The sequence below is a fragment of the Leucopleurus acutus genome, assembly GCF_964270905.1.
Source record: "Leucopleurus acutus genome assembly, chromosome: 7".
Taxonomy (NCBI): Eukaryota; Metazoa; Chordata; class Mammalia; order Artiodactyla; family Delphinidae; genus Leucopleurus; species Leucopleurus acutus.
The window spans coordinates 47,561,201-47,575,231 of record NC_139150.1 but is presented as its reverse complement, the minus strand read 5'-3'; the positions used below and the strand labels follow the sequence as shown (position 1 = coordinate 47,575,231).

The 14,031-nt window shown below is 39.1% G+C and overlaps 1 protein-coding gene across 1 annotated transcript in view; it reads left to right on the top strand.

The window, feature by feature from the left end:
* The first annotated feature begins 127 nt into the window (after positions 1–127).
* The window catches only part of LOC309963658 (uncharacterized protein C9orf85 homolog), a 61,231-nt gene continuing 47,327 nt past the window's right edge, over positions 128–14,031 (top strand). The window contains exon 1 of the mRNA XM_082842152.1: positions 128–291. Coding sequence (XP_082698278.1) covers positions 190–291 — 102 coding nt within the window. The 5' untranslated portion in view covers positions 128–189. The remainder of the gene's footprint in view (positions 292–14,031) is intronic.

The window sequence follows — 14,031 nt, the reverse complement described above, 5'->3', positions numbered from 1 at the left end:
TGAAGGGCCGAAAGGTGTCCTTTGACCTCCGCGAGGAGTCACGTGGGATGCCGGAGGCGGAGGCAGAAATGCTGGTTAAGTTCCTTCCGGGTCAGAGACAGAAGCGTGAACTCCGTGGAGATAGTTCCTGGTATCCTAGGCTTGGCTGCATCATCCTTGTCCCAGCTCGAGGTGGTTGTGGTTTCGGCGATGAGCTCCCAGAAAGGGAACGTGGCTCGTTCCAGGCCTCAGAGGCACCAGAATACGTTTAGCTTCAAAAATGACAAGTTTGATAAGAGTGTTCAGACCAAGGTAGGAACCTGGCTATTACACTAAATCTGACTCCAGGGAGGAATGGTTCAGTGGAAGTGAGAGGAGTTGGCTCTCAGGAAGTGAGAGGAGTTGGCCAGGGCAAATGCGGACCGCAGCCCAGAGTTAGTTTTGGCTGCAGTGTAGCCTTTTCTTTGACCTGGATGTGTTGTCTCCTTGTAAATATATTTGGCGGTCAACATTTGACTAATTGTACTGAATGAACGGGACCCTCATCAAACCTAAAATGCAAAGGGAAAATTGAGTCGTTGAACGCTCCCATTTGGATTACATATTTGCAGTAGGAAAACGAGGATTATGACGCTAGTGTCTTTTTCAAATGTTGCACCAGGTTTATGCAGTCACTGTTTCTTTTTGGAAAATCCCAGGCCCATAGGTTTGTAGGGAGAATGTGAAAGCTCTTAAGCCCTCTTAGCCCCAGTGTCCACACCAACATAATGGGAATTTCTCTCTCGTTTGTAAGATTGTTTTGAGAATCAAATTATTTGATGAATGCAAAACTGCTTGTTTTGCTGTTTATATTTATTTAGCAGATTTCTTTAAGCTGGAAGGAAATTCAGACTGTATAGATAGCCAGAGGTCTTGGGTTGAATACAGCTACTAATTTGCTGTTAGGTATTTCTCCCTCCTCACTTAGCTGTATGGAGGGGAGATAATTGAAGACAAGAGCAGCTTGGGGGCAGCCGCCATCATATCAGATAAACCTGACGTTAACGTAAACTGGAGCTCAAATTTGCTAGGTGTGTGGCTTAAGCAAGTTATTAAATATTTAATTTCTCTGAGTCTTACTTTGGTCTCAAATGAGAAACCCGCCTGTATTGTTGAGAGGTTAAATGATATATATAAATGATCTGGATCATTAGTGTCCAACAAGTGATAAATTTCCCAACATTGGCTACGCAAGAAAAGTAACTTTTTTTTTTTTTTTGGCCGCGTTGGGTCTTTGTTGCTGAGTGCGGGCTTTCTCTAGTTGCAGCGAGCCGGGCTACGCTTCGTTGCGGTGCGTGGGCTTCTCATTGCGGAGCACGGGCTGTAGGCGCGTGGGCTCAGTAGTTGTGGCTTGCGGGCTCTGGAGCGCAGGCTCAGTAGTTGTGGCACATGGGCTTAGTTGCTCCGCGGCATGTGGGATCTTCCAGGTCTGACGATCGAACCCGTGTCCCCTGCATTGGCAGGCGGATTCTTAACCACTGCATCACCAGGGAAGTCCCAAAGTGACAGTTCATGGTAACCAGTGACTTCCTTTTTCTTTCCTTTCTGTCTTCACTATACAGATATATAATGAGCATCTTTCATGTACAGGGTCCCATGTGCATGTGTATACAGTGTTCAAAAGAGTTGACTCTGCCTTCAAGGAACTTATGGTTTTCTGGGTCATGGGACAATAAGCACAGAGATATATAATTATAAATTATGATGAAGGGAATCACAGTTGAGTAAAGAAGAATAAGGAGGGATATTTTCAATTGGGTGCTCAGAGGACCTCTCCTTTCCCTTAATTAGGTTCAGATTCAGAAGGAAAACCTGGAGCAACGTTTGGGAAGACTTTCCCAAGTTTGTGCTTGTCATCAATAGGTAAACCAGAGTAAAAAAGCTGTGCTATTCCAAATAGATGTCTATCTTGCCCTGTATTCTTACTCTTAAGTTTTTTCACAAGCATTTACTGCTGATTGTTTTTCATCAAGTGATAAAAAGCAGTTTTAATAAGTATTTAGCTACAGTGTCGCTTACTGTGCTTGTTGTCCTTTTAAGTACAGGACTTCTTCAACTTGTACTTCTTGTTCTAGTACTTCGTCCTAGACTTCCTGTACTTTTCATCGTGTATTTTCTGGTGTTATCTAACAACCATGTCATTATGGTCTGAAATGTTTTCATGAGTCTCAAGTTCAGTTCCTGAGTTTCATTTTGTTTATCACTGTTATCATTAATTCCTTTGTCTCTTTTAAATAGTGAGGAAGTCTCATTCGTCCATTGGTAGAACCACCAGGTGCTTTGTTATTGGAGGTTCTAACAAAAACAGCAAGAAATATTTTACTGAGGAAGATCATTAGGTTGATTGTTCATCTGTCTGATGGAGGACTAATAATTGGCTGCATTCATGGCAAATTCTTGAACCATCTATGTGTAGCTGTCTAAAGCCAAGATTTTGTCAGAAGCATCTGACCCTGTCTTCATTCCTGTGCTTTATACCAGAAAGATGTTTTATTCAGCAACATCTAATAAAGGAGTGGTAAGATGTGCATGATTCTCTGTAACTCTCCTTGAAGGATTGTAGTAACAATTGACTACTTGTACCTCATTATTTTGACATAGTCTTACATGATGGTTCTCCGTCTCCTCGTCTGCCAAGCAGTTTGTCAGGACTGAAATTAGAAGTTGGATAATGACAGCTGTTTTATTGGAAAGTTTATCTAAGTAAAGCACCCACTCCCAAAAAGACACAGGTGATAACTGTCTTCATATACTTGAATATATTCCAGAAGAGGAGAGAAGCTTCGTATTCCAAATGGCCAAACTTGAACCAACGGGTCAAAGTAAAAGAGATAGGTTTCAGCTCAATATAAGGGAATTGTCTTAATAGTGAGGAGCATGCACTAGAATTTTGTAACCTCCCCGTCACTGGGGTTATTAAAAGAAGCCTCTATGGCCATTGGCCTGCAGTGCCCTCTCATGACTTGCAGAGGTGAGGTGGAGAGGGGAGTAGGTTTAAATCTCTTCTAGTCATTTGGTACTAAAATATTGATTGTATCGATATCAAGCTTGTGTCCCTTATTGGAAAGGCAATAATGTGTAGTGGAAGGAACACTGGACCAAGAAAAAGCCACATTTTAGCCCCAGTTCTGTTGGGTTTTTTTGCTTTGTGGAAGCATAAAGCATATGATAATTTATGTGGACTTGCAGTTGCTCAAAGCTTAAAAAATTAATTAGAAAAGAAATACATGTTTGTTGAAGAATATTGAAACAACAGAGAAATGTATAAAGTGTAAAAGTGAAAGTACCTTTTTCCAGGCCTGTTCCTCTTCAGATGTAGTCACTGTTAAGAGTTAGATGTGTATGTTTTTAGACATCTATGCACAATATAGTACATATGAAATAAAATGCATTTTCCCTTTCTCATTTAGAAAATTGAGTATGTCAGAACATAGAGATTAAGCTCATTCTTTTTAATGGGTGTATAATATTCTATAATATATATGTAGAGTAGCTTATTTAATTACTTTCCTATTAATAAACATTTGAGTTGTTTTCAATTTTTCACTATGACAAATAAAGTTGCAGTGAATTCTTGTATTCACATATTTGTTCCATGTCAGTTATTTGGTACCAGACATTGTGGTAGATACTAGGGGTATAAGGTTGAGCATAATATACAGCCATGCCTTTAATTGAAGCTTATAGTTTGGTGGGCAAGGTGACAGGCATTAATCAAATAATCTTTTTGAGTATGTTAATACAAATGGCAGTAAGAGCTAGGAAGGAAAAGTCTAAGGGAACCTTGAGAGTATCTAGCAGGAAGTCTTGAGTAAGTTTGGAGGGTTTAAGAAGGCTTCCCTGAGGTCTGAAGGATGGATAGCATTTAACTAAATGAAATGGGAAGAGCATATATTATCTTCTTAAGGATGCTGTTTGTTTCATATGTGTAGTCAGCATTGTTTTTACTAGCATGTCTGAAAGTGTTAGAGCCACAGGATCACATGATGTTGTTAGGGCAGAAGTCAATTTCGTGGTCAATACTAGATCTCACTTTTAGGGGGTCATAGTGTACATTAGCATAAAACACTTAGATGTTTTGCACTTTAAAAAAAATTATTTAGCCAAAACTTCCCTGGCTGTAGACTTTGGTTTACATAATACCAGTTAAATGTGAATTAATTTTGGGGGGAACACACTCATTTTGGGCAACTCTTGTTACTACCTTGAAATGGAAAAGGAAAAGGAAAATCTGAGGTTATACTCTCTAAATAGTTTTGGAAATAAAGTTTTGTTAATAATAGCTAATGCTATGTACTTAAGTATGTTAGCATCTGTGAATACTTGATATGTATTATCTAATTTGATCTTCAAAAATAACCCTAAGACAGGTGCTACAGTTATCCCATTTTGCATCTTGGGAAATTAGGACTCAGAGGTGAATGATGTGCCCAAAGTTATATTAATAGCATGTGGCTGGCTATGCATTGATTAGGTATAGCCTGTGCTGGGAGACCTTAAAGAACGGGTAAATTAAAAGTCCCTTTTTGTGTCTGTGTGTTGGTTGTTGTTTTTGAATACTGTGTTTTTGTCTATAATAGAAGCAATGTGATACCAGATTAGGGTTGGAACAGAGATGAGCTTTATTGACACTACCCCTAAACACTACCTGTTTGAAATGTTCGGGGGAAAGAGTCTATTCTCATAAAGTGTGGCCCCCTGGAGTGTCACATATCACAGATATGGGCTGGTTGGAGCAGGTCCCATCTAATCAGCCAGGGCTCTGGAGCAGGGGTGGGGCTCCTCACTCATTTTGTATGAAAGCCGATGCTAATTCCTTCAAGACCCTCAGCTCCTAGTTTAGGCAGAAAGCTGTCTTAAGTTTAAGGTGATATGATTACATTTATACAGCAGAACAGGATTCTGTGTTTACAAGCACCTTTATTCACAATAGCCAAAAAAAAACAAAAAAACAAACAAAACCCCCCACAAATATCCTTCAACAGAGAATAGATAAACAGATTGTGTCAATCATATAATGAAATACTCTGCTATTTAAAAAAAAAGCTACTGACACATGCAAGCATGTCGGTAAATCTCAAAAATATTGTGTGGAAGGAAAGAAGTCAGGTGTTTCTCACATCTATAGAATCTGAACAGTAGTTGCCTTGGGTGGTGGGGGAATTGACTGGAAGGGGTTCAGGACAACTTTCTGGAGTGACGGAAACATGAAGGTCACAAGCATTTATTGAAACTCATTGAATTGAGCATTTAAGGTCTGTGCATGACACTGATATAAATTTTACCTCAATTATAAACAGATATGACAGCAGAATGACTGATTAACTACTCAGATGTCATGAAGTTCTGTTTTTGTTGTTTGCTTTTTGTTTGGGGAAGTTGTAGAAATACTACCTATTATCAGTATGTTTTAAAAAGAAAACTATTTTTTTAACTTCTCCAGAAAGAAAACAAATGACAGGTTGACATTCTGTCATATTGAATATGTTAGCTAACCATAAGTCAAATTAATTCTAATAGTTGTCTTCTAATATTTTCCCATATTTTAAGCTTTTATCTACAAACTCCAGTCATGACCCTTAAGTTAAATATTGTCTCTCTGTAAGAGAAATACAGATGGTCGTTACAAAGTGGATCTTGGGAACTCCTTGGTGGTCCAGCGGTTAGGACGCTGCTTTCACCGCTGAGGGCGTGGGTTCGATCCCTGGTTAGGGAACTAAGATACCACAAGCCATGTGGTGTGGCAAAAAATAAAAAACAAACAAAAAACAAAGTGGATCTTGTTCATAAGAATATTGAGCCTGGGGCTTCCCTGGTGGCGCAGTGGTTGAGAGTCTGCCTGCCGATGCAGGGGACACGGGTTCGTGCCCCGGTCCGGGAAGATCCCACGTGCCGCGGAGCGGCTGGGCCCGTGAGCCATGGCCGCTGAGCCCGCGCGTCCGGAGCCTGTGCTCCTCAGCGGGAGAGGCCACAACAGTGAGAGGCCCACGTACAACAACAACAACAAAAAAAAGATTACTGAGCTTGGATCTTACTTTTCCTAGATTGACTCCAGGATAGAGTCATAATAATTTAGTTGGCCATGATGCCTGACACTGTAAGATGAATGAATAAAACCTTGCTATGGAAAAGATACTATTGGTAAGGCTCATTTTGTTCAGGTAGCTTGGAATCAAGTCATATGGGATCTTTGTCCTATCTCCTCTAGCCCAAAGATGTTGTAATTTAGGAAATGGTCTCAGATTGGTTTATGTTATCTCTGATGTGAGTAATTTTGGTATGAGTTATGAAGTGCCAGTCATGGGAATAAGTGTTATTTCTTAATGGATTTCAACAATTAAGGTTTAAATGAGTGAGTAGCCATTAAACAAATCTGCAGCTGGGCAGAAATAGATTCCACTGTAGTTTCAAGGTAACCATCTTTGGCATTCTGGAGATCACCTGGGACCCCCTTTGATCTTTTTTCCAGATTGGGAAGTGCTCTTTGATATATTTCACCAAGGCTGTCTATTACATGGATTGAAATTAAATGTATCCTCCCCCCAATTGACTTCTTATTAAATTCAACATACTTTTTCAATTGACAAGGTGATTTAATCTATGGTGTGCGGGGCATTATGATACATAAGAGTATTGTACTAAATAAAAGTCATAGTGCTAGTGAATATTCACTATTTTGAATGTTTTGAAGTATAGTATTCCCTGTCTTTTACACAAAATAATCTCATCCATGTTTTGGGATATTTCATTATACCTACATTCCCAAGGTGCTTCCACTTGAAGCCAATAAATTGATTTTGCATGTTTCTTATTTTTGATGCCTGCTACAGTTGGTTTTTTCTACATCAACCGTATGTTGTAGACATTTCATTTTATGTACAATGAATGACAACTGAAATTAATTTGTCTTGATTTGGTCTATGTGTTAAGGAATACTACCATACTCACTGTTGGATTATAAAATTTTATAATTACATTGTCAACACTTGTTTCTACATAAAGTTAAATACTACCCTGTTAGAAATAAAGTATTCTCAGAATTCTTCATCTAGGTAAATTAGTTCACCTGAGAGAGAGAAAGTCGTAATGTATATTAACTCTTCCCCAAATGGGTCATTTTCCGTTTGGAGAAACACTGTGTAGTACGGAGTGGCGCAGTTGGACAAGGAACCTCAGGGATGACAGTTACAGACTGCTGCGGCATTTGTTATTTTAAGCTATAGGACTCTCCACACCTGCACAAGTGTTTTTGTGAGGTCACAGGCAGGTGTACAGAGAATTGTGTTTGTCCTCAGAGCAACCCTGCTGCCCGCTCACTCCAGCCTAATTGTCATTGAACTTTTTCTCACCATTGACTTTAGTGAAAGGAAGAAATGAAATGAGAAAGGGGATAAACGGATAGCTAACATGCCTAAGATTCCTTTCTGAGATTTTCCTTATCACTCCAGGCCAAATAGCACTTAAATATACTGAATGAATTGAATAAACATTCCTCTTCTGAACTTGTCTATGTATGCAAGGCCCTCTACATGCAGGTGATTATCATTAGGATTCATTAGTTGCTAACTTAAGCAAAAAGGGAATTTATTGGAAAGATACTGAACTGCTCTCATGAAGCTTAGAAAAGGTGTTTGTTAATTTGTTTTGGTTGCATTTTTAGTGTCGAGAATTCCCAAGTTGGCCATTTTTGCTGGGAAATTTTATACTCATTTGCTTTATGTAGATCCTAACTTGATACAATCCTTGAACTTTTCAATGTCCCCTCCCCTAACCCTTCCAATTTGCCTCCTGGAACTGATAGTTTACTATCATCAAACAGACAGTGTTGAAAATAAAATTTCGTTCACTTTCTTGCCCTGACTATTCCTGGGAACTCTTGTTTCCCTATAGTCTTTAAGTAATGATGTTTTTTTCACCCCACATCTTCAACCCCTCATTTAGAACCCTTTCTCCCATTTGTTGCTTTAGTCCATTTTTTCCTTGCTCAGAACCCCAGCTCTTCTGAAATGCATGCCATCAGACTATTTTCCCCTCCAGATCCATCCTTACCTCCTCGTTAGTACCCGGCTCACTGCTTTTCCAGTTTTCCTGTCATTAGACTTAGTGATTGCTACAGCCACATGGATAATCAAACATCTGATCTCACAGCTTTTAGATCCCCCCACCTCAGAAATCTATTCCCATGGTCAAATGTTAAACCTCATTGCTGGTAACTGCTCCTCTTATAAACTTAAAACAAGCAAACAAACAAAAAGAACAACAAAAAAACCCACTGTCTACTTACCTGGTTTCCTTATTCCTCAAATAATTTTGTTTAACTCCACTGGGTGCTCATGTGCATTAAGTTTTCCACTTTCCACTGCACCTCATTCATGTCCTTTTTTCCCTCATCTAGCTTGGAGACCATGTTCTATCAGTACAACTGCTCTTTTGCATGTACTTCAAATCCCTTATCCTTCTTTCCTTCTGTGGTACTTACCTGACAGACTCCTAACCTTGCTTAGATCCAGCTTTCTATCCACCATCATATCTACCAAACTACCTGCATCTGTACCCATTGTAAGGTCGGATCTTAACAAACGGGCGAGGTTCACTGGTCCGAGAGAAAGGGGCCAGAGAAGTCGCACCCGGGCGAGGGTTGGGCAAGATTTTATAGGGGAAGAAGGGAAAGGGGTGTGGTGAATCTGGGAGGGTGCAGGGTATTCCTTATATGGTGGTCTTTTCGGGTATCCTAGGGGACCGTTAGTCCCGCCCCTCGAAAGGCGGGAAGGCTGGGCCGGCTGCAAAGTCCCCAGGTCAGTTCCTGGAACTGGGTGGTCCGGAGAATTTCGGTCTGAGGAAACCTGTGAATCTGATTGTGTTCCCCTGCCTCGGGCCAGTTGGCCTTACACCCATACACTCTCCTTCCTGTTACAGTGGATGAAGTGCCTGTCTCTGCCTAAGACTGGTCCCTTTCCTTGCACCCTAGAGCTCATTTCTTCTTGCCTATCTTAGGACTTAAAGGCCTAAGACTTCTCATTTGTCCATGTTCTGTTGCATCATCAATCTTTCCATCTGTAATGGGTTATTTCAATTAAAAAAAAAATCCTCCTTAGATAAAACCCATGTTCTTTTCTGGCCCCACCCTACTTCTTTCTTCTTTATAAGAAAAGCTCCTGGATCTCCCATTTCTTTACCTCCCATTTTGTTCTATCCCTATTTAAATAATTTTTGTACATACCATTCCACTAAAAGCACCCTTGTCAAGGTCATCGATCTCTGTGTTGCCAAATCTTTGTTAATGCTCAGTACTCATCTCACTCAGTTGATCAGCAGCATTTGCCTCTCCAGCACTGTCTTGAAAAAGTTTTTTTCATTCAGCTCAGTCCATGACTTTACCATCTTTATGCTGATACCTTCCAAATCTGGAACTCCAGGCCAACCTCTCTCCTAAGCTGCAAAGTTGTATATTTAACTACCTACTTGACCTCTATTCTTAAATATCAAAAAGGTTTCTTAAGCTTAACATGGCAAAGAAAGAACTCTTAATTTTTCTCTTTCAAACCTTTTCCTCCTCCTGTGCTTCCCAACTCTGTAAACAACTCCACTATTTACCCAGTTCCTCAAACCAAAATGTAAGAATTACCCTTGATTCTTGGCCTTTTCTCACATTCTGTGTTTCAGTTTGTCAGCAAGACTGTCAACTGTTAAATTATCTTAATTTTCATAACTTCATTATTTTGGTAGTCGGCTTTTTGTTAGAAGACTATGGTTGACTGAGACCTTTTTACCAAAAAGGATAGTCGAATAGGTTGATCTCAAGCTGTGAATTAGAATTCCAAAACTGTCAATTTAGGCCATCATTCCTATACATAGATGTGGTCTGTTTTGTTTGGGTTTTGATACAGTTACTTTTTTTTTTTTTTTTTTTGCTGTACGCGGGCCTCTCACTGTTGTGGCCTCTCCTGTTGCGGAGCACAGGCTCTGGACGCGCAGGCTCTGTGGCCATGGCTCACAGGCCCAGCCGCTCCGCGGCATGTGGGATCTTCCCAGACCGGGGCACGAACCCGTGTCCCCTGCGTCGGCAGGCGGACTCTCAACCACTGCGCCACCAGGGAAGCCCAGATACAGTTACTTTGAAGAATAAAAATATTTTGAAGTTCATCCATTGGGTAGGAAAAATTTTTTTTGTCAGTTTTTGTCAGATTTCAGATTTGGATTTTTGGCCACAGATATCAAGCTCTTATTCAAGACAGTGGCAGCATGGTGTGGTAGAAAGACATTGATCTTAGAGTGAAAAGATTTAGGTCAAATTCTCTAGTATGTACTGGCTCTGTGATCTTAGATAAATTTCTTAACTAGTCAAGATCTTAGTGAGTTTAGCTATATTGTGAAAGTTAAGTAAGGTTTATGAAAATGCTCACATGGTACCTGGCATGCAGTGTTAAGTATTCTGTAAATGCTGGTCCATTCCTTCATCTTACTAAGATGTTCATCATGCTTGTACTACGCCCTCAGTAATGCCCTTCCTGGTTAATCCCACTGGAATGTCTCACTCCTTCCCTGTGGCATTTATTGCTCTCACCACACATATAGTGCATGTCTTATTAGTTATTAGTATATATGTCTTGGCTTCTTTCTCTCTCTTACGTGTACATACACAAATGCCATCTACCTCTGGCGGGAGGGGCTCAAGCATTTTTTTTTTTAACTACTCATGGTGTACTACGTAATATGTAGCAGCAGTTCAGTGCTCTGGAATGAAGGAATGCAAATCAAGTAGTTCTTATTGACATTGTATAATTGATTGTTGGTCTTTGTTAATTCATCTGTCTTTATTGACATGACATCTGTCTTATTGTTATGTAGCAAGCATCTGCAAAAGATGAGTATGGTATGAATCCTTCATTCAGGAATCTCAGACTAGTAACTACTCTAAAAAGTGAAAAAAGGTAAATATGGAGCATTTTCATTTATTAAACTTTTGTTGAAGTATAACATACAACATATAGAAAGTGCAAAAATCATAATAGAGTTCAATGAAGTTTCACAAACTGAACCCAGTCAACTCAGATCAAGAGAATGTCACTGACCTCTCCTATTCACCACAACTCTCTCCTCTAATAACCATTATCTTGATGAATATGAAGTATTTTTAAATAACCTTAAAGTCACGGCTTTTGGAGTCAAAGGAGAGAGAGTTATAGGTGCCTGGATGACCAGCCTTTCTTTACAGAAATAGTGTTAGTGGATGTAGGCAAGCATCCTGATGGATCATCTTAACTGCTTAAATGTACAACACGACTTGATATAATCCTTCTTTGGGATGAAAGAAATTGGTGTGATTTGATTTTCCAAGTGATTGATTTGGTCCCTTTAGGATTTTTGACTTCTAAAACTATCAAGAGTAAATTTGAACTTTCCTTTAGCTTTGGAGTTGATTATTTCAACCTCAGTCCTAAATGTCTTCCAATTTATCTACTTATGAGGTTGAATTACATTTTTAGAACTTTATGGTGCATATTTTCTTAGATATTTTATCAAGTTCATTTCTAATTGGAATAGTTAGATTTATATTCTAAAGTTAATGTAATTATTCAAATTGTCCTTACGGAACGGAGTTGTATGACACATTTTCTTTTTTGTTTTTGCTTTGGCAGAGTTATATGTTATTAACAAAGAAGTATTTCTTCTTGTAGGTGATAGAAGTATACATGTATAATAATTTTCAGTGATGGCCCATCAGCATTAGAATTCTGTTGTAGCTTTATATTAATTGCACCTGGTTTTGAAGGCCGTTTACAACACGCATATGAAATACCAAGCTAAACTAGGGATTATTTTAAATGCTTTGTTGTTCTGTAAAGACTTATATATTATTAAATGCTCAGCCCTGTCTTACCAGGTGGCTGACTTGTTTGTTTTGAAATTACTCATGTTCTTGAAGTCATCAAATTGAATAATATACTTGACATCATAGTATATACTTGTATTTGTGAATGTTTTATATACCATCATTAGCCCTTATCACAAGACATTATAGTAATATGATATCATGTTTCCTGTAAACGTGAATGCTTGTAGGACATAATGCTAGATCTAATTTTTAATAAAGTTAGAATAGTCATATGGGATAAGTTGTCATTTATCATCCATATGAAAGAATATTATGGTTACTTTTACATATGTGATGCTGTTGCTCTAATTTAAACTCCTTATTATTGAACCATGGATGGTTCTTTGACCCTCACATGATGATTTCGTTGGCTGTTCCCTGGTATATTTAAATAAAAATCCTGGTTTATCTTGGTAGTTAACACTCATCTTAGGGATTCTCTAGAGACACCTTTATTAATGCCTACTTTTTGCTACCCAGTAAGAAAAAATCAGTCAAATTTTACTAAGGCTTCTTCTTCTTTTTAAAAAAAAATCATTTCCTACAATTATTATTATTATTTAATATAAATTTATTTATTTATGGCTGTGTTGGGTCTTCATTGCTGCGCGCAAGCTTTCTCTGGTTGCAGCAAGCAGGGGCTAATCTTTGTTGCAGTGCGTGGGCATCTCATTGCGTTGGCTTCTATTGTTGCGGAGCACAGGCTCTAGGCGCGCGGGCTTAAGTAGTTGCGGCACGCCGGCTGAGTAGCTGTGGCTGGCGGGCCCTAGAGCGCAGGCTCAACAGTTGTGGCGCACGGGCTTAGTTGCTCCGTGGCATGCGGGATCTTCGCGGAGAAGAACTCGAACTCGTGTCTCCTGCATTGGCAGGTGGATTCTTAACCACTGCGCCACCAGGAAGTCCCCATCATTAAAGTTTTAAAGTCTAAGTGCCCATTATTTAGTGTCTGTGCTAAGCAATAAGGAGATGAAAATAAGACCTTGTTCTGGCCTTCATGGTGTTTTAGTATAGCTGGGGAGTTAAGACCAGTGTACAAGAAGTAAGAGCAAACTAGAAATTTTATTGACACCTTCAGGAAAGGCCGAAAAATATGGGCTGTGTGACCATCTGTACACAGTCTCTCCTGCTTCTACTAGTGGATAAATCCCACTTCTGGTTTTAACACTTGACTGGTAGAAGTACAAAGAAGGTATGAAAGAAGATGAATTGCTGCTGTTTTAAATTAAACCCGTGTGTCACGTTAGGCTTTGATCTGCAACCTTTTGAGGACTTATTTTACAAGATTAACAATGGTCTTTGAAAACATAAGATGTCTTCCCCATTCTGTGATACCTTTGCAAATTTGTCATTGAGTAGTAGAGATAGATAACTCCCTCTCTTTGTCCCATTGGGTTGGGACTGAATGAAACAATAGAGTTTTTAAATCTGCAAGGCTACCAGTCAGCCTTGAATCTCCAGTGACTCCCCTACCCCTCAATCCAAATCCTTCCAAAAGCCCAGTTTGAAGAAGCTAACAGTTAATCTATTGTTTTAAACACTATTTTAACTCTTAACAATACTATTGCTTACTATTCAGATTTCCTTCATGCCCATTACTTTTGTCTCAACTAGATGTGAAGCACTGTGAGGAAAGAACTGTGTATTGTAAATCTTCTGAATCCTTGCGATGCCTAGCATAGTACTGAGTACACACTAGCTTGTACTTTTTTCGAATTGTTCCTGTAGACAGCAGAGAGATGGTCACGGTACATGGTGTACTTACTTCTAACCTGTGATACATTTTATAATTTGACTGTTGGAAGGAGTCCTAAACTTGGAGTCAGGGCAAAGCAGGAGTAGACTCTTCAGATTCCTTCCTGTATGGCTACTGAGCCACTCTCTGTAACCATAGGTAAGTTATATCAATTCTCTACAAATTAGAATAACAATAAATAACAATACTACTTTCTTCCTTCCACACAGGGCTGATGTGAGAATAAAATAAGAACTATAGGACAACTTCAGATTTTAAAAAAACTATGGAAATAAAATGTAGTAGCGTTTTGTTACAGGTGATTTGCATCCTTCACTTCAGAACACACCTTAATTTTATCCCTTAGTTTTTTTATATTCTTGTCATCAAAAATATCTTTCTTTTT